Raw genomic sequence first — 26355 nt, 5'->3', positions numbered from 1 at the left:
AGTCTAGAAGTTGGTCTAAATCTTAAACCCAGAACCCAACGGGTTTGGTCTGGGTCAAGCTGGACCCAGATGTGACCCCACACTTTTGCAGTCCTAACCCCATGAAGGATGGTAAATTGATAAATACGCATTTAGTTTCTGGTTATACTTCTATCTTTTTCCCTTTCTTAAAACATTGTCTAGAGGACAGAGCCAAGATTAATCATATTTACTGTTGATTAGAATGTCTCATGATGCAATGAGTCATACAGGTGCTGTATGACTGTCGTCAGCTCGTGTTTGATCAAGTCCTATAACGAGCGAAACCCTCGTTTTGTGTTGCTGAGACATGCACCTAAGGAGAAATTGCCACCGAAGTACAAGTTGTAATTCTAATGGGAGCCATGAAAGCCTTATAGCAGCATGCAAACATCTAGACACAGTAGGGTTATTGCATCGTATATGGTATATGGAGGTTACCCCCTCACACAAGTATAGAACATGTACGCATAGTTGTTACAGGCGATTGCCTGGAGCCCAAGTGGTCGCGTGGCTGCCCAAATAGGCCTCCAGCACCTAGGCGAGGCCTACCTGGGCGGGCCATTAGGAGGTGAATTCGGTGCCTGCTTAGGCAAGTGGGTGTCAATTGCATGGCCCATCACCATTGAGTGCCCGCTTAGCCCAAGCTAAGCAAATCCAATCAGATATATTTCTCACATTTAACATGATACAAACCAGAACAAAATTGGAAAAGAAAAAAGAAAGGGGAATGCAATCTTTTGATTCTCTCGGTGACCATCTTTCTGCTCTTCGCTCTTTGACCTAAAGGAAAGTCTCAGCCGACAAATTGGGAACGAAGGCAAGTCTTGCCTTGGCCCTTGAGGCAAGACAACAACCCTCCCCATACACGCGCGTGCGCGCGCCATTTTTTTTGTTAGGAATATACTTGCTACCATTTGACATCTTTTCTTTATTTTGCTTTAGAAAGAGAAATTATGTACAAATGATACAATTGCAATAAGCTTGGGAGTTTTATCAAGTTCAAATTAGAACTTATACATTACTTGTTAGCATGTATGCTACGGTCATGTATCATGGATGATTTATTGAAATATTGCAAGTTTTGCACAACACTTGAAATATATCCAGGCATAAATCATTTTATGAATTTTGCACAAAGTTTGCCGCCTGGGCAGTCACCTAATCTTGGGTACTCTCCTAGGCTGTAGGAGGGTCCATCACCTAGGCTATGTGATAACTATGCATGTAGCGGACAATCTAGAATATGAAAAGGAGAAACTTTCTGGATATAATAGAAACAACTAGAGAAGCTTATGATAGAAATTTGACTGGAACTGTATATAAGAAAGCATAGAGTTAGAAAATAATCTGATAGCACGAAAACTACAAATTTGATCTTGTTCATATAAAATTAAAGATCAAGAGTAATGTCACATGAATCAGATGAACAAGCAGCCAATAGTTGATGTAAACATTGATTAAGAGGATGTCAAAATTATCTTCTATCTGTATAATTTGCTTCAAAATTTTGGCATGTAAGTACAGAAATAAGTTATATTATAGAGGTGATGTAGCAAAGCTGTTGCGCACATCTTTAATTAAAAAAAAAAAAAAAAAGGAAGACACCTTAATAGTTATCTCATTATGTACATATCAAGATTCCTGGTCGTTCCATGTTGGCTAAAAGATAGCCATGCTACAAAAACTTAAATACCAATCCTCTAATGGTCGTAAAACAGCAAAGGAAGATCAGGCCAGTCAGGAACTCCCATCATGAGTAGCATTTAAGCGATCCTCCACATTATTTAGTTTATAATCACCTTAATTGAAGTAGACAAACTGGCTTGTTTGGGCGGAAGAGACCCATTCAATTGTTAGGAAGGAAACAAAGCAATGGAATTCCTGTCTGTCAGTTCCTTGCATACATACTAAGGCTACAAAATAGCATGAAAAAAATTTTCAGCCAATTGAATGAGATTTTGGCAAGAAATACCTGATATGACAACAATTAGAACCATTAGCAAACTTTAGTACGAATGAATCATTTTAAATCAGCTGTTGCAAATGAGATGGATTCATCTGTCCATGAACAATCGACGCATGAACAAGATCCAGTAGAGACTAATTCTTTAACTACTCTTAATTAAAAGCAACACATAAGTGACTATATTCAAACCAGGTCCGTGAGAGTCTATTGACAATTAAAGCAGAAGTAATTTATACATACATGTACAGGCACAATATATGCAACAATTAACATGGGCAAATCAGCACCAAAGGAAAACTAACCTTTGTGGTGAAGTATTTCATTTCATCTGATTTGATTACAACTGTCCTCTGATTCATGTCTGAGCAATTTATTGTTTCAAAGACCAACATCAGGCCTCCACTAATAATGAATATTTCCAGTCTGACCCAAAAAAATAGCAGGTATGGCAGCATATCCTGAAAGTAAATATAAGGATTTCTATTACATCAAGTAGCATCAACAAAGCAGAGACTTTGGTCAACAAGTATGATGTAAACAGAGAAACAACAGCTGCTCACAATAGCTCATACATATTTGAACTAAGCACATAAAATCTTTAAAATGTTATAAGTTCCTGCCATTAGCTAATGTTAATATAGTAATATGTGGTACCTGCATATTGTGTTTCATGTTTTGAGCTTTAATCAGGATGTCTGAAACATAGCTAATACCAAAGACTAGAAAATCTCAGAAAGTATACATTGGCAATATACACAACCAACATAAACTAAGTCATAAGGATTGATTATCAAGCACAAATCTCAAGAAGATATAAAAAGATCTTATAATGTGTCCCTCAACTTGCCAAGCATATGGTGCTAGCATGCCTTGCTTATACCAGTTAGAGAGGAAGAAATATTGTGAACGAAATGTAAAAATTTTACTTGTAAGGACAAGAACAAGCTAGATAGCTAAAACACACTAATCAACTAGAACAAAAACAACAGATTCCATTTGAAAAATGGGGATCAGTCCTCTCATGGGTGACAAAAATCAAGATAAACCAAGATCATGGTTTGCCTTGGCCAAGAAGGAAGGTGGGGAAATTTGGAAAGGTTCACAATTTCTCAAGATCTTGGCCAATATTTTAGAACAAACGTTGAAATCTAAGCTGATATAGTAAGAGGCATTGGTTCTGAAATTTATTAATTAAAATATCAATTTACAGAAGTAAAAAATGTGATTGGAAAATATCGGCCAGTACAGATATCCACCGGACAGTATCTCAGAATATATTGGTTCATATTTGCTGCGATAATACAGGCTGAGATTTTCTATATTTCATATTGGGTCACAGTAGTTTCTCAATCTTCTTGATCCATAAGCAACTTGGGAAGATGGGAGCTTTAGACTGTATCAAGACCATCCACCAACCCAACACAAAAATGGTATGTTAGATTGAAGTGGGATTAAGTGTAACTGCAAAATCCACGAACAATTGATTTTCCCTTTCAGATAATATGCAGCAGGTGGACAATTAAAGCCCTGTCAGACTGGAGGCAAAGATTGATACACGTAGTGTGCATGAATGATTGATAATTATGGTTTCAATTAGAGTTTCTAGCTTTGCCTCTTATGATGTTACCAAGTTCTCACCATAAAATTGAAAAACTTCTTCCCCTCAAAAAAAAAAATCACAACACAGAAAACATTAAGGATTTGATCACTTTGCAGGGCACAGACTCCATGAAATCTTGCACAAGGCTGAAAACCTATACTGCAGAACTCTTATTCCGACAGTTAAAGATGCCTAAGCCATAAGGAAACAATATTGACTCTTCTGAATTTTTGATCTTTCTAGCAGCAGTCATCTAGGTTTCTTTAGAAGTCTAGATAAAAGAGTAAACATAACAAAACAAAACAAAAAAAAGACTTGCATTCATAAGCATGTTGTCCATAAAAATAAGTATTTAGATAAGTATTATCTTTTCTCAAAAAAAATACAGTTTTCTAACAATTAATTCTATGTATATAAAGGATTAAGTGAACCTTTAATGGGTATTTAGGAATTGAAGCAGCAGCTTGAATCCATGTGACTTGGTCCCTAAGTGACCAGATGTGCTGCCTGTGCTATGAATCCCGTGTCTGTTTCATGTATCGCAGAGCTGAGCGCAGCATTGCTCTAGCTTTCCTATCAGGTGTGCATCCAGATGAAATCATTTCTTCATAGACAGCTGGAACCTGTTCATAGTGCATGAATGAGGACACTTGTAAACAGGATCGTAGACAAACTTAAAGAAAAAAGTAACTTCATTATCAACTAAGCATATTATAGGAATAAGAAAACAAGTACAGAAGTAGACATAATGATGAAATAAAAAGGTACAGAAGTAGACATAATGATGAAATAAAAGTGCAACATCCTGACTATCATAAGATAGTGCATGCAATAAGCTACACCCCTTGTTATGCATGTGCTGTTACAGGATCGTAGTACAAGGGTTAAGATGCAATTCCTTCAAAGTTCTCTTATTTATAATGGAGTTAAAAAGCACAGATCAATGAAGATCACGAAGTCATCACCAGCAATATGCAAGCAGCTCTAAAGGCTCATCACAGATCTTCAGGATTAGACAAATTATGCTCTCATACTCACATTTGCTTTAATTTGATCTTCAAGGAAAGGGTGAGGATAAGAGGTCAGTTTTGAAAGGAGGACCAAGCATCTACCATGCTCTCATAAACCACTTTGCAAGCTGGCCCCTATGTGTATATCAAGGGTAGAGAGGAGGTGAATACTTACCTTCATACAAAATCACTTAAATCTAGTGCCACATAACTAGTGCATCACAAATAAAAAAGCATCCCGTGAATCTAAAATTATATTGGAACCTCTTGGGTGTAGGTATAGTCACCAGCCAGACCTGCTTCAACACAAGTAGGGGTGGCAATGGCTCAGGTCAGGTCAAGTTCAAGTAGGGTCAAGTAAGGATGACAACAAGCAAAACCTTGACCCATACTCAAACCGACCCGACATGGGGTCAAAACCTCTCGATCCATACTCCCTTGTGGTCAACATCCATGACCCAAAATGATCCATTTGACCTCACCAAATTCATTATGCAAGGCTCAATCTCTAATGGACCCAACCTAACATACTGAATCCGATCCTTACAATATTGCTGGCTCCTTTCTAAGCTGATATAAATAATTAGTATTAAAAAAAGAGCAAGGACTTGAAATATTCTTATCCAAGATATTGACTTAAGCCAACCTAATTTTTTTCAAACCAAATAGAACTCTACCCTCATAATCCAAGTTGGTTCAAATCCCTAATCCATACCCAATCCATTAAAAGTTTTTGTCTGAAAATTTGACCCAAACCCATTCCTAATTAAAAAACATCGGGCTAAAACTCAGCCCAAATAGAATCAGGTCAGCTTGGCTTTCTGGATAGGCCAATTTTTACCATGCCTGACACAAGTTTCCATGCAACTATAAGCTTTTATGATACAGTATGCACAGCAGTCTTTGGATAATTACAAGAACATTATCTAATACATAGTAGGGACTCCTCATCTACAATATATAAAGAAAACACTTAAAAACTAGACATGTGAAGCTAGGGTCCACAAATGTAAAACCATTCCCCCAAAATGTTCATGCCCAAGTTCTCTTAGAAAAATCTTTTAGCATGCGCATTGCATGCAGTGTTCTGAACCTGCTGACCTAACCCAACTTGTTGTCATTGTCAGATCATGGTTATTAGTCCAATTGTGGATCAATCGCAGTTAAAATGGGTCAATCTTTTATCTGCTTCTCCCAGTTTCAATAGTTACGATGGGGTCTACACTTCAGATTTGTTGTTGAACCAAACCAAAAAGAAGCAGAGAGGGGGGGGGGTACTAAGAAAGGAAGAAGGGATATGTTGTCAGTCCATCAACTCGTTCTTCATGGATTATTGGAGGCATCATCCGCTATGGATCGCTGGCCCTCCTCCCATATCTAATTAATAGTTGTCCATCTATCTGGAGACGATGGACATTCTCCACCATTGATGCACAAGGAGGACATTCTTCATCATGGATTTGGTGACAAAATGTTGTTGATCTAGCAATATTGAGCACCTCTACTGCGAATCTGGTGACAATGGGCTCCTCCATCACAGATCTAGCAATGGAACCACATATCCAACAATGGTTTTCGGTGACAGCAATCAGCTATCTTCCATGGATGCCATAAGAGGGGCTCCTTCCTCCTCTCCCCTTCTCATGGATCTCATGAAGGCCTCAGTCTTCTCTCTCTCACTTAGATCGAACCCTAATAAGGTTTATTCATATTTAACATATGAGTTGGAAGGGTGAACAGCAATCAGAACCACACAGGTGGTGCAGCTCAACCATTTGATGCACCTAAACAGATTTTCAGATATCCAGGTTTTTTGGTGGGCCGACCCAGCAAAGCTCCGAAGTGATGGTCCAGCCAAGTTGATCGGGCTCAAAACATTTGCATGTGCTGACAATAGCCAGTGGCCATTAAGACCTGGGATGAGATCAGACACTAGAGAAAGAGTACCATCAAAAAAATAATAATAAAACCATAATCACAAGTTCACTATCTAGGAACAACTTAGCAAGATTAGGAGGTTCAAAATTCAGAAAAAATCTGACAAATTCAAATAAAAAGTTTGAGAGAAATTTATTATATTTATAAAAAAGTATAATGTTTATAACATTATTTATATTATGTTATATAAAATACTATATATAGCAATGATATATGATATTATACGATATAATATATACTTGATTATATATTATATATGATAGTTGTATATAATATACATATATTAATACAACATATATGACTGATCAAAAGTTAAATAGGAGAAGATTTTTCTTTAGGGAACAAAAATAGATGATGAGTTGTGGAACCATGGAAGGATGGGGCAAATGAGATGAAGAGAAGGAAAAAAAAGAATAACGATAGAAGAGGGTGAGAGAAAGAAGTAAAACAAAGAGCGATATAGAGTTGCTTTTAATGCTTCTTTCAAAAAAGAAAAGCAGAAAGAAAATTGATTCTCAACTCAAAAGTCAAAACCCAATTTCTCAACCCTAATTTCCTTTATGACTGCAGCCAACTTTAGCACCTCAAAGCACGAGCATGGTGATGAAATCATTTCTAAAGTGATTATCAATGTAATATATATCTTATTATATACAAGCATGGTCCAGCCAGTTTCCTTGTAGCTGGATAGATTTTACGTTATTTAATTTTGTTTATTTTATGTTGACTGGGCTTGTTTGCATATTGTCATTGTAGGGCCTTTTTGGGATTTTTTTTTGTATGATTTTTTTTGTTATTTCTTGACCCTATATATATATATATATGAGTCCATGCACTTGTTTAGGGCTAATGAATGATTAAATGAAATTAGCCTCCTTTCTCTAAAATTCTGGTGCACAGCCATGGCCAGAGTCAAGTGAAAAGCCTAGTTCTTCTTCCTTCCCTCTTCTTCTCTTCTTCTTCCTTCTTCCCTCTCCTCCGTACAGTTGTCCTACATCAACTTTGGTATCAGAGCAAGCCCGGCTTTGCCTCTGTTGCTAAAGCCTCGAAATTCAGTTTACGGATGGACAACCCCCAATCTCTTTTCTCTACCTACTGCACAAGATCATTGCTGGAGCCCTCGCACCGCAGACACCGGATCGTGTTGAAGGCCGTCGCACAGCGCACGCTGCAAAGGAAAAGGAAAATTTTATTTTCCTTTTCTCTTCCCTCTCTCTCTCGACTCTCACACGAAGAAAAGGGGAATAGCCCCTTCCTCTGTTCCCCTTTCTCCTCCCAACGTCCTGACGACAGAGACCGCCGCAGCGGCCTACACCCCAGTTATGACCACCGCATGCCAGATTCGGGAGATAAGGAATCTCCCGCTGCCGAGGAGCTCCACTGTGTCCCTCCCCAAGCCCGTTCGCACGCCTCTGCAGCGCGCCGAATTCGGGGAAGAAGAGGCCCTGCGCGTCGTCACCGCAAGCCTTTGCTACCGAACCACCGCCACTTGCGGCGCCGCACTTGGCCACCACCGCAGGTAATCCTCCCCACTCAGCCCACAAAAAAAACCCGAATCTAATTGGGTTGAAAAAAAAAAAGAGAAAAAGAAGACGTGACGGACCCGTAACGGATTATTAGAGCGGGTCATCCCCGACAACCCAAATCCTAACGGATCCAAGTTAAAAAAAAACAAAAAAAGAAACATGCATGTTCATCTTCTTCCTCCTTTCGCTTCCACTTCCGCTTCCGCCACCACCGCCCGAGCGCCGCCAGCCACCTCCGCCTCCCCGTTCTCCCCCCCCCACCCCCGTCCGTTCGCAACGCCGCTTCGCTCTTGCCGCGACTGGCCGCAGTGCCGCTCCATCCCCATCGCCTCCGTCGTCAACGCCTCCGCCATCAACGCCTCCGCCTCTCTCGTTTCCTCTATCGCCACATCCACCTTCTCCTTCCCCTCGCTCGCCGCCTGAAACCCCCACCGGTTCCGCATCTCTCAACTCTCTTCCTTCCCCCCCGAACACCACTCTCCGTGTTTCCCCAAGCCCAGCCACCCGTCACCCTCCCGATTCTTCCCCTCTTCACAAGTGGGAGCCGGCTGCAACCCTAAGCAGGGTCGGCTCGACAGGAAAACCCTCACGATCTCCCCCCCCCCTCGGGCCCCCAGCCCCCTCTTTTTCGGGCCCAACAGGCCCTACCGCACCCGGTCCACCCCCATCCCTCTTTCGGTTCATGGCCAACAGGCCCACCCCTCTTTTAACAGGCCCACCGCCCTCCTTCCACGCCCCACTAGGCCCATATTGCTTCCCCCCTTCTTCAGCCCGCCGGCCTAACAGGCCCATCTGCACATCTGCACAAATTCTTTTCCCCTCATCTGCCGGCCCACAGTCGCAGGCCCGCAGGCCATTCAGGCCCCACAATTTGCTGATTTTCGCTCCACCGAGTTGCTATGATCAAACCAGATTCGCGTCGATTGGCGAGCCGGCTTGCCGCACTTGGATCATCGCCCTCCACCAGATCAGGTTTGTCCCCTCCTGAAAATTTAGTTTGCTTGCTTAAATTTGGCATTTAATAGTTGTTTTTGTGCTTGGTGGTATACCCTGAACATCCAAAACACATGCTTTCACACACCTCCACAAAACACAAAGAAACCCTAGTAGTAACCCTCTTTATTATTAATTGTAGAGCTAAACCCTTGTTGGGAGACCTACGAGGCCCTGTGACACCCGACAACCCACTGGATACCTGAATTATTTGACTACAGCTACTTGTTGGCTTGCATCATTTACTGGTTTCCAGTTTGGAATATTTCTCTGCTAGGAAATAGTATTGAGTTATATTAAGCATACATATTGAAATTTAAATTCATTGCATGCATTAGGTCTACCTCGAAGTCAATTTTGTCCTCATTTGGTAGGGTAGTACCTATTTGAGTTCATTCATCATATGTACCTTTGTAGTGGTCGTGTCGTCCCGCATTCCAAGGCCCAATCTACCATGGATGCCCGCATCGTTGCCCTAATAAAGGCAGTCGAAGACTTAACCACGATGTCTGCCCAAACCAATGCCCGATTCGATTCAGATGAAACCTCCCAATCATTGGATCCAAAGAAGATAGTGTCACCCACTACCCAGGTCTAAACCAAGAGGATGAAGCCCTAGATCCACAAGGCTCTAATCAGCAAGATAATTTTGACAATATACCTTTACCAGGCCGTCCCCATACCTACCCTCACCCTAGAAAACTGGGTCTCTTCCATAATGCTGAAAGAGGTCACCGCCATAATGTCGAACCCAGGGAGCCTCGAGACCACAACGATGATGTCATAAGAGGTATTAAGGTTGAAACCCCCACCTTTGATGGTCGTCTTGACCCAAAAGCCTTCTCACACTGGGTGCACGAGATGGACCATTTCTTTGAGTGGTATAATTTGTCTGAAGAAAAGAAGGTTTGATTCGCCAAAATGAAGCTCATCTGTCGAGCTAAACTTTTCTAGCAAAGCACTAAACAACTGCTAGCTAGAAGACATCAACCTACAATAACTGATTGGGTAGAGATGAAAGAAAAACTTACAGAAAAATACCTACCCTTAAGCTACCAAGATGACCTCCGGGACTGATGGAATAATTTGCGATAGGGTAATCGGTCTGCTACTGATTACATCGCCCAGTTTGACGAATTTATGATGTGATGTAATGTGGAAGGAAATGAACGAATGGTCCTGAGCCGGTTTCGACGAGGTCTTAATGATGAGCTAAGGAAGAAACTTGTCCTTCGCGAAATATTCACCCTTGACCAGGTCTACCCTCGACCAGGCCTACATATTCGTACCAAACTATGAGCAGGTATCCAGGCCTACATTTGTTAGACGTTCTGACACTAGAGGGACTCCCGCCAGTGCTCTATAGGATCCCGACCTTCAATTGGGTCCACGCCACCTAGATCTTCTCCTTCCACTCCTATCCCAAGCAGGGACACTAAGGGCAAGGGGATTCTTGGTGAACCTCCCAAGCCTAGTTCTAGAATCCAATATTTTAAGTGCTAGGATTTTGGACATGTCGCCTCACAATGTGCAAATAAATCTCTTGTTATTAAGGCGCAAGAACAAGAGGGTGATACAACCAACTTGGAAGAACAAGTACATGAACCAAATTTAGACGACATCCATGACGTCGATGACGAACATAAGGAAAGTCCCGACACTTTAGGCTGTATCCGGACCACGCCTCCAACAGTTATGACCGAACTTGCCCAGTACACCATGAATGTAGTTAGGTGTGCCCTCGCCCAACCTACAGAGCATGATGACTAGAGAAGAACTTCGATCTTCCACACTTATATTAAGCGCGGAGATAAGGACTATAAGGTTATCATTGATAGCAGGAGTTGCATTAATACAATATCTTCAAACATTGTCTTCCGTTTGGGTTTGACTCTAGTTCCTCAGACCCAACCTTATAAGGTCTAATGGATTGACACGTCCTCTATCCAAATCAAAAAAAGGTGTCTCGTACCAATTCAAATTTTTTCTTATAAAGACACTATCTGGTGTGACGTGATCCCGATGGATGTGGGTCACCTAATATTCGGAAGACCTTGGCTGTTTGACCTTGATGTCACCATCTATGGTCGATCTAATTCTTGCTCATTCATATTCGAGGGCAAGAGGATTAAACTTAACCCCTTGAGGCCCAAGATGCTTGACAAGGATAAGAAGAATGAGCCAAAGAGCAAGAAACTCCATATCCTGAGCTCCTCCGAATTTGAAAGAGAAGTCATTAGCGATTCTTTGGTGTTCGCTTTACTTGTCCTAGAAAACCATCTGAATCCACAAAGCGAGTTACCATCAAAGGGTCGGTTTATCCTTGAAGAATTTTCAGAAGTTTTTCCTGAGGACCTCCCGAATCATCTGCCACCTTTGCGTGATATACAGCACGCCATTGATCTGATTCCGGAAGCTACTCTGCCTAACCTACCCCACTATCGAATGAATCCTTCTGAGCATGCTGAGCTGCAAAGACAAATTAACAAGCTCATACGAAAAGGGTTCATTCGTGAAAGCTTAAGTCTGTGCCATACCTGCACTCCTCACTCCAAAGAAAGATGGCACGTGGAGGTGTGTTGACAGCCGGACAATCAACAGGATCACGGTTAAATACTGTTTCCCCATTCCTTGACTCGACACTATGCTGGACATGATGGCAGGCACCACGATCTTCTCCAAGATTGATTTAAAAAGTGGATACCGTCAAATTCGAATCCACCCAGGTGATGAGTGGAAAACAACTTTTAAAACAAAAGATGGCCTGCATAAATGGTTGGTCATGCCTTTTGGCCTCTTGAATTCTCCTAATACTTTTATGCGGGTGATGCCGCAAGTCCTGCGACTTTTATGAGCAAATTTTTAATCGTGTACTTTGATGACATCCTCATCTACAGCTAATCAAAGGAGCATCACTTAGATCATTTGCGACAGGTATGCACAACCCTGCGGAATGCGAAACTGTATGCTTACTTTAAGAAGTGTTCATTCTTCACTTCTCATGTCAACTTCTTGGGTTACATTATCTCCTCGGAGGGCTTGTTTGCTGACCTTAATAAGGTCACTGCGATAGTCGAGTGGCCCGAGCCCAAAACCCTCAGTGAGGTTCGCAGTTTCGTGGGCTGGCTACTTTCTGTCGTCGTTTCATTAAGGAGTTTAGCATGCTTATGTCCCCAATCACTGATTGCCTCAAGAAAGGCGACTTCCATTGGACTAACACTACTGCTAAAGCATTTAACGACATCAAGAAGAAGATGACTGAGGCACCAGTTATGCGCCTGCCCGACTTCAGTAAGGCTTTTGAAGTGGTGTGTGATGCATCCGGCCTTAGTATAGGTGGAGTGCTCAGCCAAGAATGCCATCCCATAGCATATTTTAGTGAAAAGTTAAACGAAGTTAAGCAGAAATATTCCACCTATGATAAAAAATTTTATGCCGTAGTCCAGGCCCTCCAATATTGGCGCCGTTATCTGCTACCCAATGAATTCGTCCTTTACTCTGATCATGAAGCTCGTCGCTATCTCAATTTCCAAAAGAAATTGAACTCTAGGCATGCCAAATGGGTTGAGTTTCTCCAGGAATATACGTTTGTCCTAAAATACACATCAGGTGCCTCCAACACAGCTGTTGATGCACTGAGCCGTCGAGTGACCCCACTCTCGACCATGTCTGTGAATGTCACGGGCTTCGACAGACTCATAGAGGACTATCTATCTTGCCCTGATTTTGGGAAAATCTACAAAGCCCTCGCTGATGGACAAGGACCCTCAATCGATGAGTTTCATCTTTAAGATGGTTATTTGTTTAAGGCAGCAAGGCTCTGTATCCTACGAACATCAGTAAGGAATTGTTTGCTGTGGAAAGTACATGCAAGTGGCCTTTCCGAGCATTTCGAACAGGATAAGACCATGAACGTCAATTCTTCTGACCTAGCCTAAAAAGTGACGTTGCTAAAATCATTGGCCAATGTCGAACTTGTCAATTAGCCAAACACCGAAAACTGAACACTAGCCTATATATCCCTTTACCGGTACCAGACCGTCCGTGGCATGACATTATTTGGACTTCGTGCTTGGTCTTCCCCGTACCGTCAAGAAACATGATTCCATTCTTGTAGTCGTGGACCGTTTTTCAAAAATGGCCCACTTTATTCCTTGTTCAAAAACCTCAGATGCCTCCAAAGTGGCCAAACTCTTCTTTGATGAGATTGTCAAACTCTATGGCCTTCCAAACACCATCGTGTCCGACCGAGATGTACGTTTCATGAGTTACTTCTGAAAAACTTTGTGGCACATGGTTGGTACAAAACTCAAATTTTCCACTGCTTATCATCCACAAACTGATGGCCAAACCGAAGTAGTGAACCGAAGTCTTGGTAACCTCTTACGGTGCCTTGTGGGCGAACACACTCGTAATTGGGACTTAGTTCTTCCTGTAGCACAGTTTGCATACAATAATTCAGTCAATAGGTCCATAGGCATGAGTCCATTTGAGGTCATGCATGGTTACAAAGCCAGAAAACCTATAGATCTTTTATCCATGTCACCACATGTTAAAATTTCTGAGTCTGCATATGCATTTGCACAACAAATTCATGAATTACATCAAAAAATCCACAAGTGCATCCATGCAAGTCGTGCTCAATATAAACTACAAGCTGATTCCCATCGGCAGGATAAGATAGTCCAACCTGAAGATTATGTTATGGTACGTATTCGGCCGGAGCGGTTTCCGCATGGAACCGTTAAGAAACTGCAGGCTCGTAGTGCTGGGCTATTTTAGGTATTGCATCGGGTTGGCACAAATGCTTATGTTATTGATCTTCTATCTGATTTTGATATCAGCTCTGCTTTTAATATTGAAGATTTGGTTGCTTTCAAGGGTCAACCGTCCATTCCTGATGATTCTTTCACTGAGCCCTCTCTTGAGCCCGATGATTCTCCATCCCTGATTTCATACCATCCCCACTTTCTTTGCCTCTCCCACCAGCACAAAAAGAACTCATTGATGCCATTTTAGACGAGCAGACCATTTTATCCAATGATGGAAGCATTCAGGGCTTCTTGGTTCGTTGGCGAGGACGACTGGAGTCCGATTTCACTTGGATCACACGGGAGGAGTTTCAGCAGATTGATCCGAACCTATTAAAGTACTACCAGAGCTACACTGAATCGTGTTCGTCGAGGTCGACTTCTTCTCATCTAGAGGGAGTTGGTGCGGACATCAGTACCGGACCGCCTGTAACGCGAAGCCACGGTCATCGCAGAAGAATGGTCCAGCCAGTTTCGTTGTAGCTGGATTGATTTTATATTATTTTATTTTGTTTATTTTATGTTGACTGGGCTTGTTTGCATATTGTCATTTTAGGACCTTTTTGGAATTATTTTTTTTGTAAGGGTCTTTTTTGTTATTTTTTGACCTTATATATATGGGTCCATGCACTTGTTTAGGGTTAATGAATGATTGAATGAAATTAGCCTCCTTTTCTCTAAAATCCTGGTGCGAAGCCATGGCCAGAGCAAGGTGAAAAGTCTGGTTCTTCTTCCTCCCCTCTTCTCTTCTTCCTTCTTCCCTCTCCTCTCTGCAGTTGTCCTGCATCAAGAGTTGGATTACACACTTTACATTAACTCCTTTTCAAGGATTTAATGTTTCAAAATCAACGATGAACCATTCAAATTGAAGATCTGTCGCTGAACATGATCTACACTCTAAATAATGCCTAGAAACCAAAATTCATGTGTTTTTCTGTCTCTAACCTAATCATCAAATAAATATCAACATGGAGGGTTTTAACAACATGAAACTACCTTTTATTATTTAGTCATTTAAATCTTGTGAATTTAAATCCACCCATGTTTTAGGATATTTAGATCATGATCCATAAAGCAGATTTTCAATTTATATGCCCTATCATGTATTTTACCATACTAGTGGAATTGATACCATTCATTTTGTACCGATTTGTTGCAACGGTTAGAGACCACCCAAATATATAAATTTTGACTTCTAAGCATTTTTTTTAGTATAGGTCATGTTCAACTATTTGGATTTTCAATTTGGGTAGTTATCACTAATTTTGAATCATTAATTCCTTTTTAAAGAAGTTAATATAATCCGACTCTATATGCAAGATGATATATATTTTACCATTACGATATGATATATAAGTACGCCACACCATACCGAACCGGACGGTATGAGGCATATTGTACTATACTGGTACCGAACCGATATGCGGTACCGAACATTCGGTACACTGAATCGGCCTCCATACTAGACGTATCAACACAATAATAAAATGACACCGATATGCATGGTACATCATAGAGTATGAAACTGGACGGTACGAGACGTACCGTACTGTACCAGTTCGATATTGGTACATGGTATAGAAAGCGTGTCGGCACTTGGTACATCGAACTGGCCCCTTTACCGAGCGTAACGACACAATGGTAGGACGGCACCAATACAAGGCCCGGTACCAAGACAGCATGCCTTGATGTATACTATTTATTTATTGTCGTAATATATACTAATATAGTATACAACTAAGATTGCAAATGGGTTGGGTTGACCTGTAACCCCACCCGACCTGCTTATATGCGATCCGGACCTGATTTGAGGATACGTGGGGCCAGGTCAAGCTACAAATTTGGACTCATTCCAAATTTCGAGTCGGGTCTGGGTCTGGGTCTAATTTGGACCTTCTAACCTATTAACTGATCCAACCCAACCCAACACAAGTTATGTGGTTTTTGTGGACAGACTTCAATTGTGATAGTTTGATGTTAAGAATGTAAATTGATATTGCGATTGATTTCGCATTCTACCCATACTCTGTTTCAATCTATTAAATATGTTTAAATATAACATAATCCATAGGGAATGCTTGATTTTTGGAACTCTTTTCAATTATTTTTTGAGCCTTGTTGGAAAAAAATTGTCATGCTGAATATATCATAACATGCTTCCAAAGAGATTCATATTTTATGATAAAGTTAGAATTTTCTTTTGTCCAAATTTAACTTTCACTTTAGAACTCCATATGTGTTTTTCGAACCCGATCCCGATCTAAATTCTTTGGTTTCGGATCAAGTTATACATGGACCCGACCCGACCGATGACCCGTTGGGTCAAAAATTTTAGCTAGGGACCTGATCCGACCCGACCCGATATTCTATTGGGTTGGGTGCGGGTCCAACATTAAAACCCAAATAAGAAACTAGGTCAGGTCGGGGACCCTGACCTGACCCGACCTATTTGCACCCCTATATACAACTGATTCAACTTGAAAAGAAGATGATTTTTCTTTGAGAAAAGCAAGGGATGAGTTGCGATTGTGGATGGTTGGAGCTTAGGAAGGATGAGAATAAACGAAAGAAAAAAAAAAGGAATGGTGAAGGAGAACATAGAGAATGGAAGAGAGCTAGAGAGTAGCTTCAAATGCTCCTTTTCAAAAAAAAAATATTTTGATTCTCAAGTCAAAACCTTGCTTTCCCAATCCCAATTTACTCTATGATCATGTCCCGCTTCGGGGCCTCGAAATGCAAGCATGGAGGTGAAATCATTTGCAAAGCACTTGTCAACATGTTATTAATGAAATTTGTAGGTTCACGAATTACTCACAAATATCATGAATTTCGTGATATATTGATGACAAACTCATGCATTGATGAATTATTCATCAAATTTTTCGATTAAGTTCTTGAACATGAAAAATTCACGAGTTTTACATAAGTTTGGCAAATTCTGTAATTGTAGGTAAAACTAAGTACAAACCAGAACCACTTGCTTCAGTGATCTAGTTTATATAAATTCATCTGCTTTGACCATCAAACTTGATAGATCTATTTCAAGAAATTTAAATCAGACAAGTCAACCTGGTCTGACCCAAAAACAGTAAGATGCTAGGCTAATGATGCATATCAAAATAAATAAGCATAGTTCAGACAATTGACCACTTAGAAATGAAAACAAAAACAAATTCAGAATTTACTAATGAAAAGAAGAAAACAAATTTCACATCTGGTTCAACAAGATAGACCATCCAATGAACAAGTTTCAAAAACAGACATTTTATCGGTTTGAGGCGAACTCCTAAATCATGTGCATAGCAAGTGATGCGGAGCAGAGATTTTCTTATGTACATCTTATAGCTTGTGAAATTTCATTCTAACTGATATGGACAGCATGTGAGCATGGAATACTTACATGAAGTCAAGTGCTTAGCATGCAGAGCAGAGCTAGCATTTATTCCTTGAAGGGGCCAATGTAATTAATAATTTGAAAATCTCTACATTACAAAGGTCAAACATTTAACTTAAATCTAGAATTCTAGCTGTTGGATATATTTATATATCTTCAGTTCTAAATATTTTTCTTTTTTATGGGACAGTATGATCTCAAAATTTACTACCGAAAAGGTGATGTCTGTCAAGTGCTACCTAAGTTTTCTAAATCATCAAGATAACATAACAGACTAAGGCCCTGTTTGGGGGAGCTTTTGGAGGGCCAAAAAGCACTTTCTGGCCCTCCAAAAGTACTTTTAGCTAAAAAATGGTGTTTGGTAAATTTTTCAAAAAGCTGTTTCAGCTTTTGTGGGAAGCTGAAAACAGCTTTTGGGGGGAAGCTCCAATTTGGAGCTTTCCGAAAATGCTGTTTTCAGCTTTTTCGGAAAGCTGTATTTTTGACCAAAATACCCCCATTTAAAAAAAAAAAAATCCTCCCAAAAACCTCTCTCTCACCGTCTCTTCCTCTCCAACCCAACCCCACTCCCTCTCCCCCGCCGCCGCACCCTCTCCCTCTGCCCCGCCGTCGCACTCCCTCCCTCTCCCCCGCCCCTATGGTGGGGAGGTGCCGAAAAAGAGGAAGATGGGTGGTCTTCCCCTTCCCACGGCCGCCGCCAGCGACGATGTCACCGTCACGGAAAGGGGCTGTGCCAAAGAAGGAGATCCCACGGTGGGGAGGAGCCGAAGAACATGAAGAAGAAGGGGGCGCCCTCCCCTTCTTGCAGCCGCCGGTGGTCACGACCCACCCCCCTCCCGTGTCCGCCACGGCTCGGCCCGGCGCTGTCGGCCTCGCGGGAGGAGAGAACTTTCCAGGGGGCCAGCCACGGCCGCCGAGACTGCTGCGGGCGCCGCCGGCCACGACCCGGCCCCCTCCCGCGGCCGCCGCCGGCTACGGCCCGGCCCCCTCCCGCGGCCGCGGCGGCCTGGCCCCCTTCCGGCGCCGTCGGCCGTGCGGGAGGAGAAGAAAGGAGAACGGGAAAGAGGAAGGAAGGAGAAGAAGTGAAGAAAAAAAGAAAAGAAAAGGAAAAGGAAAAAAAAGAAGAAAAGGAAAGGAAAAAAAGAGAAGAAAAGAAAATTTAAAAAATAAAAAAAGAATAAATAAATAAATAAATATTTATATAAATGAATGAATGAATGAATGAATAAATAAGATAATAAATAAATATATTTCAACATTATTAATTATTTACACTAATAATTATAATATTTTATACCTTTATTATTGTATTATACTATAAATAATATATTATATTGCATTACATTATAATACATTAATATGTTATTTTAAATAATTTAATATTATGTTATATTATGAGAAATTAATTTATACTAATAATTATAATATTTTATACCTTTATTATTGTATTATACTATAAATATAATATATATTACATTATATCATAATACATTAATATGTTATGTTAAATAATTTAATATTATGTTATATTACCAAATATTAATTTACTCTAATAATTATATTACTATTATGCTATATTATAATAATATTATTTTATATTACAAAAATATTATACTATATCGTATATTTATATATTAATATATGTTATGTTTTATTATGTTCTGTTATATAATACTATGTAATGTCCTTTATGGTAATTTTATCATACAAAAGTACTTTCTCAGTTTGTTTACCAAACACAAAACAAAGTACCACAGCACTTTACGAATGTAGTTACCAAACAGCAAACAACTTTTTATAACAACTCTACTTCAGACAACTGTACTTCCAACAGCTCTACTTCCAACAGCTCTACTGCCAACAGCTCCCCCAAACAGGGCCTAACGTTATAAATTCTTGGTGTTGTGTGCTTTAAAAAAAGAGAAAAATGTTATTAAATAAATAAAATTTATTTCTATGCTCGGGAAAGGACTGTAGTAAACAATAGTTCAGTTTGATCTGATCCAAACAAATGGTATCAAAAAAGTATCAACTTCATGTTGCTAAATAATTAAATATGAGACTGTTGTGATTGGATATCTAAGCTTATTAATTGTAATAGTAGGAATATTATTGGTAATCAGCTAGACTAACATGCCTTAATAACCATGTGAATACATAAGATATGACCAAATGACAAAGACTACGGAATTTAATAAGTCTAATCTATGAATAAATAATGAATAACTCCCAAAAAAATGTCAGTCAGTTAAAGCAAAGAGAATACAACTTTTTTTCTTTTTCCCCTTTTCACAAGAAAAAGAGCAAATGGCAGTGCGTGGAGTATGGATCTTAAAATAGTTCTTCCCATTCTTTTTACTACAATTAATGGGAGTGACTTTTCAATGTAATGTGCATGGCACATTATGGAGTTCGATCAACTCCTCTTCTTTTTCTTTTTTTTTTTTCTTTTCCTTCACTTAATGCGTGCATGAGAGAGCTAAAGACATGTCAGCTCTGGACTTTGGAAAGCAATAGCCAGATTTCAATGAAGAATGGATGTGATTGTAGAGACTAGAAATGAATGGGATCTTGGGATGAAGTTATTTCTCCCTCCCTCTTTTGGAAAGAATGAAATTTGGCACCTTTTTTTCCAATTTGGGGTCCAAATTTTAAGGAGGTGCCACCCCTATACATATCTATCATGGGGTTTTCAGATCCTTGGGAGGGGCCAGGCCTCCCCTGGCTCCACCACTAGTAGCATGCAGTTTAAAGTACTAACCTAACATCATATGGACAAGTTTGAGAAGGCTACTGCAAAACTACAAAACAAGTACATTTGTTAATCAAAAAATAGAGCAGGACAGGAGTCATTACTTTCTCAAACTTCTCAACTCGGATTAGAGCTTTCATGAGCGTTGTATATGTCACAACATCTGGCTTTAGATCCTGCAGTCATAGACAAAATATGAAGTTGTTAATGCAAATTCAGATTCAGGATAAATTTGACTTCTGGGGAATACACAAACTGAGAGGATGTATAATGCATGCTAGCAAAACCATGCATACAAAAAGGGGGGTAGATGAAATAGGTAATTACATTTTCCTTCATAAACTGCAGTACAGAAAAGGCTTCAGTATCTCTTTGATCCTCACCAAATGCATTGATCAATGAGTTAAGGACTATAATACTAGGTTTTATACCATCAGCTCTCATGACCCTGAATGCATTTATAGCTTGTTCTGATAGGCCCTGCAAAATGGTGCAAGTCAGTAAACATGATAATAGAAATAAATGTGTCAACTCAAGTATCTAGAAACACAATCAGAAATTCTGTTCTGTTAGTTCCTTTAAACCATATGATATGGTAACTTTATATGGTGATAACTTTCAAATGATGTGATTTTGATTAGGTTATTGGGTAAATATTTCACCACAGGTGACAGGTAATAGAATCAAAATTCCCTTTGCCACTATCTAATACCAGGCTCCACCTTTTCCCTCGGACATGGAACTGAGGCTAAGAGCAGGAACATCATCCAGAAAGGTATTGATTCAGATAACTTGTCACAATTCAAATTTCACAGGAAATGAGAACATAAAAAATAGGTTATGGTTCAGGAGTGAGTATAACACTATAGCATAAGCAAACTTGCTTCTAATAACTGGCCTATCAATGTTTAAGGTATAGAATGCTGGAATGTAACATGAGCATAATTGAGATGAGAGTACTAAAGTGGATGTTCCATCAAATTAAGACAATAGGGTCAGAAATGAATGAATCAGAAGAAGAGTCAGTTTGTCAATCAGTAGAGGATACGTCAATGAGAAACCAGCAGCAAATTTACAGAGTACACAGAGACCAAAATCCAATAAACAGCAATCCTTGGGATTGTATGAGAGTTGTAAGAGGATATGAAAAACACTTGTAGGCCTAGCCTTAGGAATAATAAAGAAGCGAAGATACATTGAGACAACAGAAAGTTAACAAGTTGCGGCTAAGTTGGTTAAATATTTACCAAAGTACGACATTATATCTAGTTCCAGCCCCAAAAAATACAACCTTGTTGTACATGTTTCGACCAATTGCTGGACAGAAGGGTTAGTACATTTATTGTTTATAATAAGTAGCTAGAACATATTATACTATGAAGCTATATAAATCAAGAAAGGATAGATAAAAACTAGGACCAGACATTACACTTACATGAAATTTCAATATATGCTACCAAAAAGTGGTCCTCAGAAAAGTAATTAAATCCAGTAGGGTTTTTGACTCACACTTAGTAGTGGATTATAAGTAACATTATAAGGAGTCTAATCATGAAAGATGCATTATTGATTTTATTATTTCCTTAATGGTATCTCGACGTGCGCTGCCTTAAAGGAAAGATAACACAAACAAAACATGTATGCAGTATCTAGAAAAAAAGAGATTTTTCAATCAATTAGATTGGCATTCATACATGCAACTGAGTATGATGCTACATATCATGGTATGCTGAACCGATCGGAACCGTCCAGTCGGTTCAGCCCGGCACCGGTCCAATACGGAAAATTATATCAGTTTCGACCCTTTCTGGGTTGAAAGCAAATGGTTCCATACATGTACCAGTGCGAACCGGCCCGGTTCGCACGGTACAAGCCGATACCGGTGCGATCCAGGCTGGTTCGCACCGGCCCAAGCGCGGGCGCCCCGTACGCCCTGCGCGCAGGGAAGAGCGTCAACGCGGGCGCAGGGCACACGTCCGCGTGGTTTCCCGCACTGGGAACCTCACGCGAGCACGGTTCCCCACCCCCCCGTCAGCGTGCGCTGGTCAGCAGGTCCGCACGGGGCTCTGCGCGGGATATTCAATGACACAGAGTGGCATTTAACACAAACGCGTGCGCGTCCGCATGGAATTTTTTTTTTCTTTTGATCTTCACTAGTACAGTATCGGTTCAATTCGATACAGTATCGGTTCAATTCGATACCGTATCGGTACCGATGCCCACCGGTATATCGGTACAATCGGTACGGCGAACCTTGCTACATATACTACATGCTAATTCATCCAAGCCAAGCCCTAAAGTGCATATAAGTTTTTCACAAACAAATATTAGAAGCCATTAAAGTATTAAAACAAAAAAAAGAAAAGAAAAAAGAAAAAAACCCATCACTGACAATAGCCAATCAATGTTATCACACATACCCTCTGCGCATATGCATTTACCAAGGCATGATACATGGTTGGAGAAGGCTTCAGCCCTCCAGTTTTCATGGCCTCCAGGCACTCAATCGCGTCGTTAAACCTACCCGACTTCCCATAAACATCCACAAGTGTAGTGTAGGTCACCACATTCAGCAACAATCCCTGCCCCTTCATCCTCTCCAGCATCTCCTTCAGTTCTTCCCACCTCCCCTGCTGCCCCAATGAATTGATCATGATATTATACGTTGTAGTGCATGGCATGCATCCTCCCTCCTGCATCTCCTGAAATAGCTCCATTGCCTTATCATGCCTCCCTGCCTTGCAATGTGAGTCAATGAGCGTGTTCCAGGTGATTGCATCTGGCTCAATCCCATCAGACCTCATCCTCTCAAAAGCATCCATGGCATGATGAAGGCAATTGTACTTCCCAAAAGCATCAATCATCACATTGTAGAAATGCCTGTCAGGTTGGACTCCGTTGTTCCTCATCTCCCTCAAGACCACAAACGACTTCTGCCATTCCCCTTTATCCCGGAAGCTCGCAAGGATCCTGCTGAACACGTATGAATTGGGTTGGACGCCGTTCATCTCCATCTCCTTGATCAAGATCCTCGCACTCTCCCACCGGCCGGCATTGGTGTATGCGTCAATGAGGAGGCTGTAGGTCCCTTCGTCGGGGGACACGCTGCACCTTTCCATTTCCTCGAACACCAGCTCTGCGTCCTTCAAAGCTCCGATCTTGACGTACCCCTTGAGGAGGGCGTTGTAGGCGCGGGTACGGGGCTGGAGCTCGGCCGCGGCGTGGAACTCAAGAAAGACGGCCTCGGCCTCGGCGACGCGGCCGGCGGCGCCGAGGGCGGAGAGGAGGGCGACAACGGCGGAGGTCTTGGGAGTGAGTCCCTGGGCCTGGGCGGCGGCAAGGAGAGAGAGGGCACGGTCGGGGTCGCCGGCGCGGGAGAAGGCGACGACGAAGTCGGAGATGAGGCGGGCATCAGGCTCAAGGCGTTGGGATAAGAGGTCGGAGAGGAGGCGGAGGAGGAGGGAGGGGTCCGGGGGGTCGGGGGAGCGGAGGAGGGACTGGAGGACGAGGGTGTAGTTTGGGTGGTCGGAGAGGAAGCCGTGGCGTCGCATGAGGGAAAGAAGGTGGAAAGCCTGGCCAGGGCGGCCGTTGAGGGCGGAGGCAGAGATGAGGGCGTTGAAAGTGAGGGCGGAGGGGGGACTGGGGGCGGAAGTGGAGAGGAGGAGGGCGTGGTGGAGGCGCCGGGAGCGGCCGAGGGCGTGGATGAGGATGGAGTAGAGGAGGTCGGAGGAGAAGCAGAGGCGGTGGCGCTCCAGCCAGGGGACGAGGGCTGCGGCGGAGGGGAGGGTGGAGGGGGAAGACGCCAGGGACTTGAGGAGAGCATGCCAGAGGTGGGCGGGGACGGCACGGTAGGACTCCGCCAGCCGGAGCTCCGTCGGGTCCAGCTGGGTCGGGGGGGCGGCGGCGTCAGCGGTGGGGGCGGCGGAAGCGGCGGAGTCTGAGAAAGAGGAGAGAAATTCGAGGAGGGGGGCGAAGTCGTAGCGGCGGAATTCGAGGGAGGTGAGGAGGATGGGAGCGGCGGAGGCCGCGGTGGTGGAGGTAGCGGAGATTGGGGGCGGAGAGGGGCGGCAGAGAGATGAAGCAGGGGGAGGGGAGAGGAAACGGGAGGCGGCGGGAGGCGGCGGAGGAGGGACGGCGAGCATAGTGTTTTCTTGGCAGAGAGGGGTGAGATTTTTCTTGGCGAGTGCTGGTGAGAGAAGGAGAGATGATTTGGCGCCTTCTTATCCTTTCCTTCTCCCGTTTCTTGATGAGCCGTTAGGGGAACCAGGTTGGTTTAGGTCAGGTGGGAAAATTCGGATCCCCTCCAATCACAGCTAAGGTGGGTTCGGGCCTTCAGACCTGCAGTGATTGGGTCAGGTCCAGCCTGAACAAAAGTGAAGTGGAAATATTTTATTTCTCCGTGGTTAAAGGAGGCTATCTTTCAATAGGCGCATGATCAACCAGAAGAGCAACATTTCCACCGGAGAAAAGAAAAAAAATAAAAGAAAATCAACCTTGAGTTATATATAAAAAATATATATAATATAATTTTGTTGGTTACATCCACCTTAGTTGTTTATGCTCCTTCTCTATTTAAAAGAAAAACAAGGTCATATATGTAATTGAAAGTGAGAGTATATATATGATTTACAAACAGTTTAAAATATATTATGCTCGTAGGATCACAGCTATCCATGTATCTTCATTTATCTAGGTGGACTTTTTAGGGTCAGTCATCAGAGTCTTGAGACTTTGTTAGGGAAAATTCAATTCTGATATTTTTCTTCTCCCTCCCTAAATAAAAACCATCGGTTTGAGGGACTTGATGTAAATGCTAATTCAATAGCTATCTTTCTTTTTTGGATAATTTTTATTTATCTTTTAAAATGGAAATGCCATCTTTTTCAAGTTGGACTCGGAACTTATTAAGTGCAAGCACTCAACACTATGGTGACAAAAACAAACATGCTGAAAATCAGGTATGTTTGTGCAAACACGAACATTTTGAATGATTATTTGGAGTGGATGCTGGCTCTAAAATTGATGTCATTGCCCTGGCTATCTTACATTTTGAAAATTTAATGGATATGGGTCGCAGGACATGACATCTAATACTCCCTCTTTTTTTTGATAATAACCTCCAAAACTTCCTTGATAAGGTTCCAAACACAACCTTTAGACTAGGAGCGGCAATCAGGTCGGATCGAACCAGATATAGATCGAATTGGATGTAGATCAGATTAAAAATTCATCAACCCAAACCCAATCTATTTAAAAATAGGTTAAAATTCAGATCTAAATCCGATCGGCCGATCCAACTCGCATAATCCATTTTTTAACCATGTCAAGTCAGGTTAAATGGGTTTGGCGGATTTTTAACGGGCTAATTAGATTTAAACAGATTAAACAAGTTAAGCAGGTCAAGTTAAACAAGTCATAAGCATATTAAGTATATTTCAAACATGTTAAACAGGTTAAATGGGTCATATAATGATCTAGTCTAATTATTAAACAGGTTAGAGAACGAGTTAAATGGACCAAAGACCTTAAATTAAAACACAAACCATTTAATAAACAGGTCTAGACAAGTTAACTTATTTATGACCGAAATCCGTTTGTGTAAATCTAAACCTGCTTAAACGGGTTGAATTGATAAGTTGGGTCATAAATTGCTACCCTTATTTTAGACTGCATCAGGTGGTGCAAAGCAAGTGAGCTAGGCTTCATCATGTCAACGTTGATATTGGAAGGAATAGTTCAATGATTTTATTTTAATGCATTTCTGGTGAGAAATCATAAATGTTTTTTTTTTGTGTGCGTGCGGGCGTGCGTGTGTAGCCTCAACGATCAGCCTGTAGAATATCTCGTAGGGGGAAGGAAAATTCAGAGATCAGGCCAGTGAACAATAGTAACATTACGCTCGGCAGCAGGATTGGCTACCTCTGCTACCTTCTTCCATAACATGCAATGCCTTAGCGAGTTCAGCTTGAGATCTGATCGTGCCTCAAAATGTCAGAGTAGCGGATGCGCATCTAGCTGTGAATTGGAGTTCTTTCTTATCCAATTGATGACTGTAGCCATGTCGTCCGCAAGGCAGACCTTCGTAGCTCCCAACTTGGTAAAAATAGTTCTGAGTCTTATCCAAGCTGCAGGCAATTCAGCCATGGTCGCGGTCGTGCCTTCCGGGTGCATTCTAATATCCCGGCATACGGGGAAGCCGGATACGGATTCGGGTTGTATCTTTCGTGCGAACATCAATCATTGGATCGCATAATAACCGCATCGAGAAATATGTAAACAGTGAAAGAAGAAAATTAAAGCGCTTTAAAATCTATGCAAGATGCGATCTAATGGTTGGACACCGC

The 26355-nt window shown here is 41.6% G+C and overlaps 1 protein-coding gene across 4 annotated transcripts; it reads right to left on the bottom strand.

Annotated features, from left to right (window-relative positions):
- Positions 1-1480: 1480 nt before the first annotated feature.
- Positions 1481-24212, bottom strand: LOC103707165 (pentatricopeptide repeat-containing protein CRP1 homolog, chloroplastic). Of its 4 annotated transcripts, none has more exons than XM_026804684.2 (6): positions 22432-24212; positions 20339-20491; positions 20116-20187; positions 4019-4210; positions 1994-2445; positions 1481-1839 (listed from the first exon to the last, which is right to left on the bottom strand). In XM_026804684.2, the coding sequence occupies exons 1-4, from the start codon at positions 24151-24153 to the stop codon at positions 4100-4102; spliced, it is 2058 nt and encodes a 685-aa protein (XP_026660485.2). In that variant the 5' UTR covers positions 24154-24212; the 3' UTR covers positions 1481-1839; positions 1994-2445; positions 4019-4099. The 4 variants fall into 4 exon arrangements, with proteins under 4 accessions (XP_026660485.2, XP_017698300.2, XP_008789774.2 ...); XM_017842811.3 differs by having other exon boundaries at positions 1481-2079; positions 2290-2445; XM_008791552.4 differs by having other exon boundaries at positions 1481-1934; positions 2290-2445.
- Positions 24213-26355: the final 2143 nt, after the last annotated feature.

Source organism: Phoenix dactylifera, chromosome 4 (assembly GCF_009389715.1).
Source record: "Phoenix dactylifera cultivar Barhee BC4 chromosome 4, palm_55x_up_171113_PBpolish2nd_filt_p, whole genome shotgun sequence".
NCBI lineage: Eukaryota > Viridiplantae > Streptophyta > Magnoliopsida > Arecales > Arecaceae > Phoenix > Phoenix dactylifera.
The sequence above is the reverse complement of the archived record's forward strand: the minus strand, read 5'-3'. Positions and strand labels throughout refer to the sequence as shown.

Bases quoted from the DNA above. Each gene is read 5' to 3' on its own strand.
- LOC103707165 (XM_026804683.2), bottom strand. From the start codon at position 24,153: ATGCTCGCCGTCCCTCCTCCGCCGCCTCCCGCCGCCTCCCGTTTCCTC. The intron at 20,492-22,431 runs GTATGTGTGATA...ACCATTTTGCAG, and splicing joins TAAATGCATATGCGCAGAGG to GGCCTATCAGAACAAGCTAT. The intron at 4,211-20,115 runs GTAATGACTCCT...CACTATGAACAG, and splicing joins GAGTTGAGAAGTTTGAGAAA to GTTCCAGCTGTCTATGAAGA.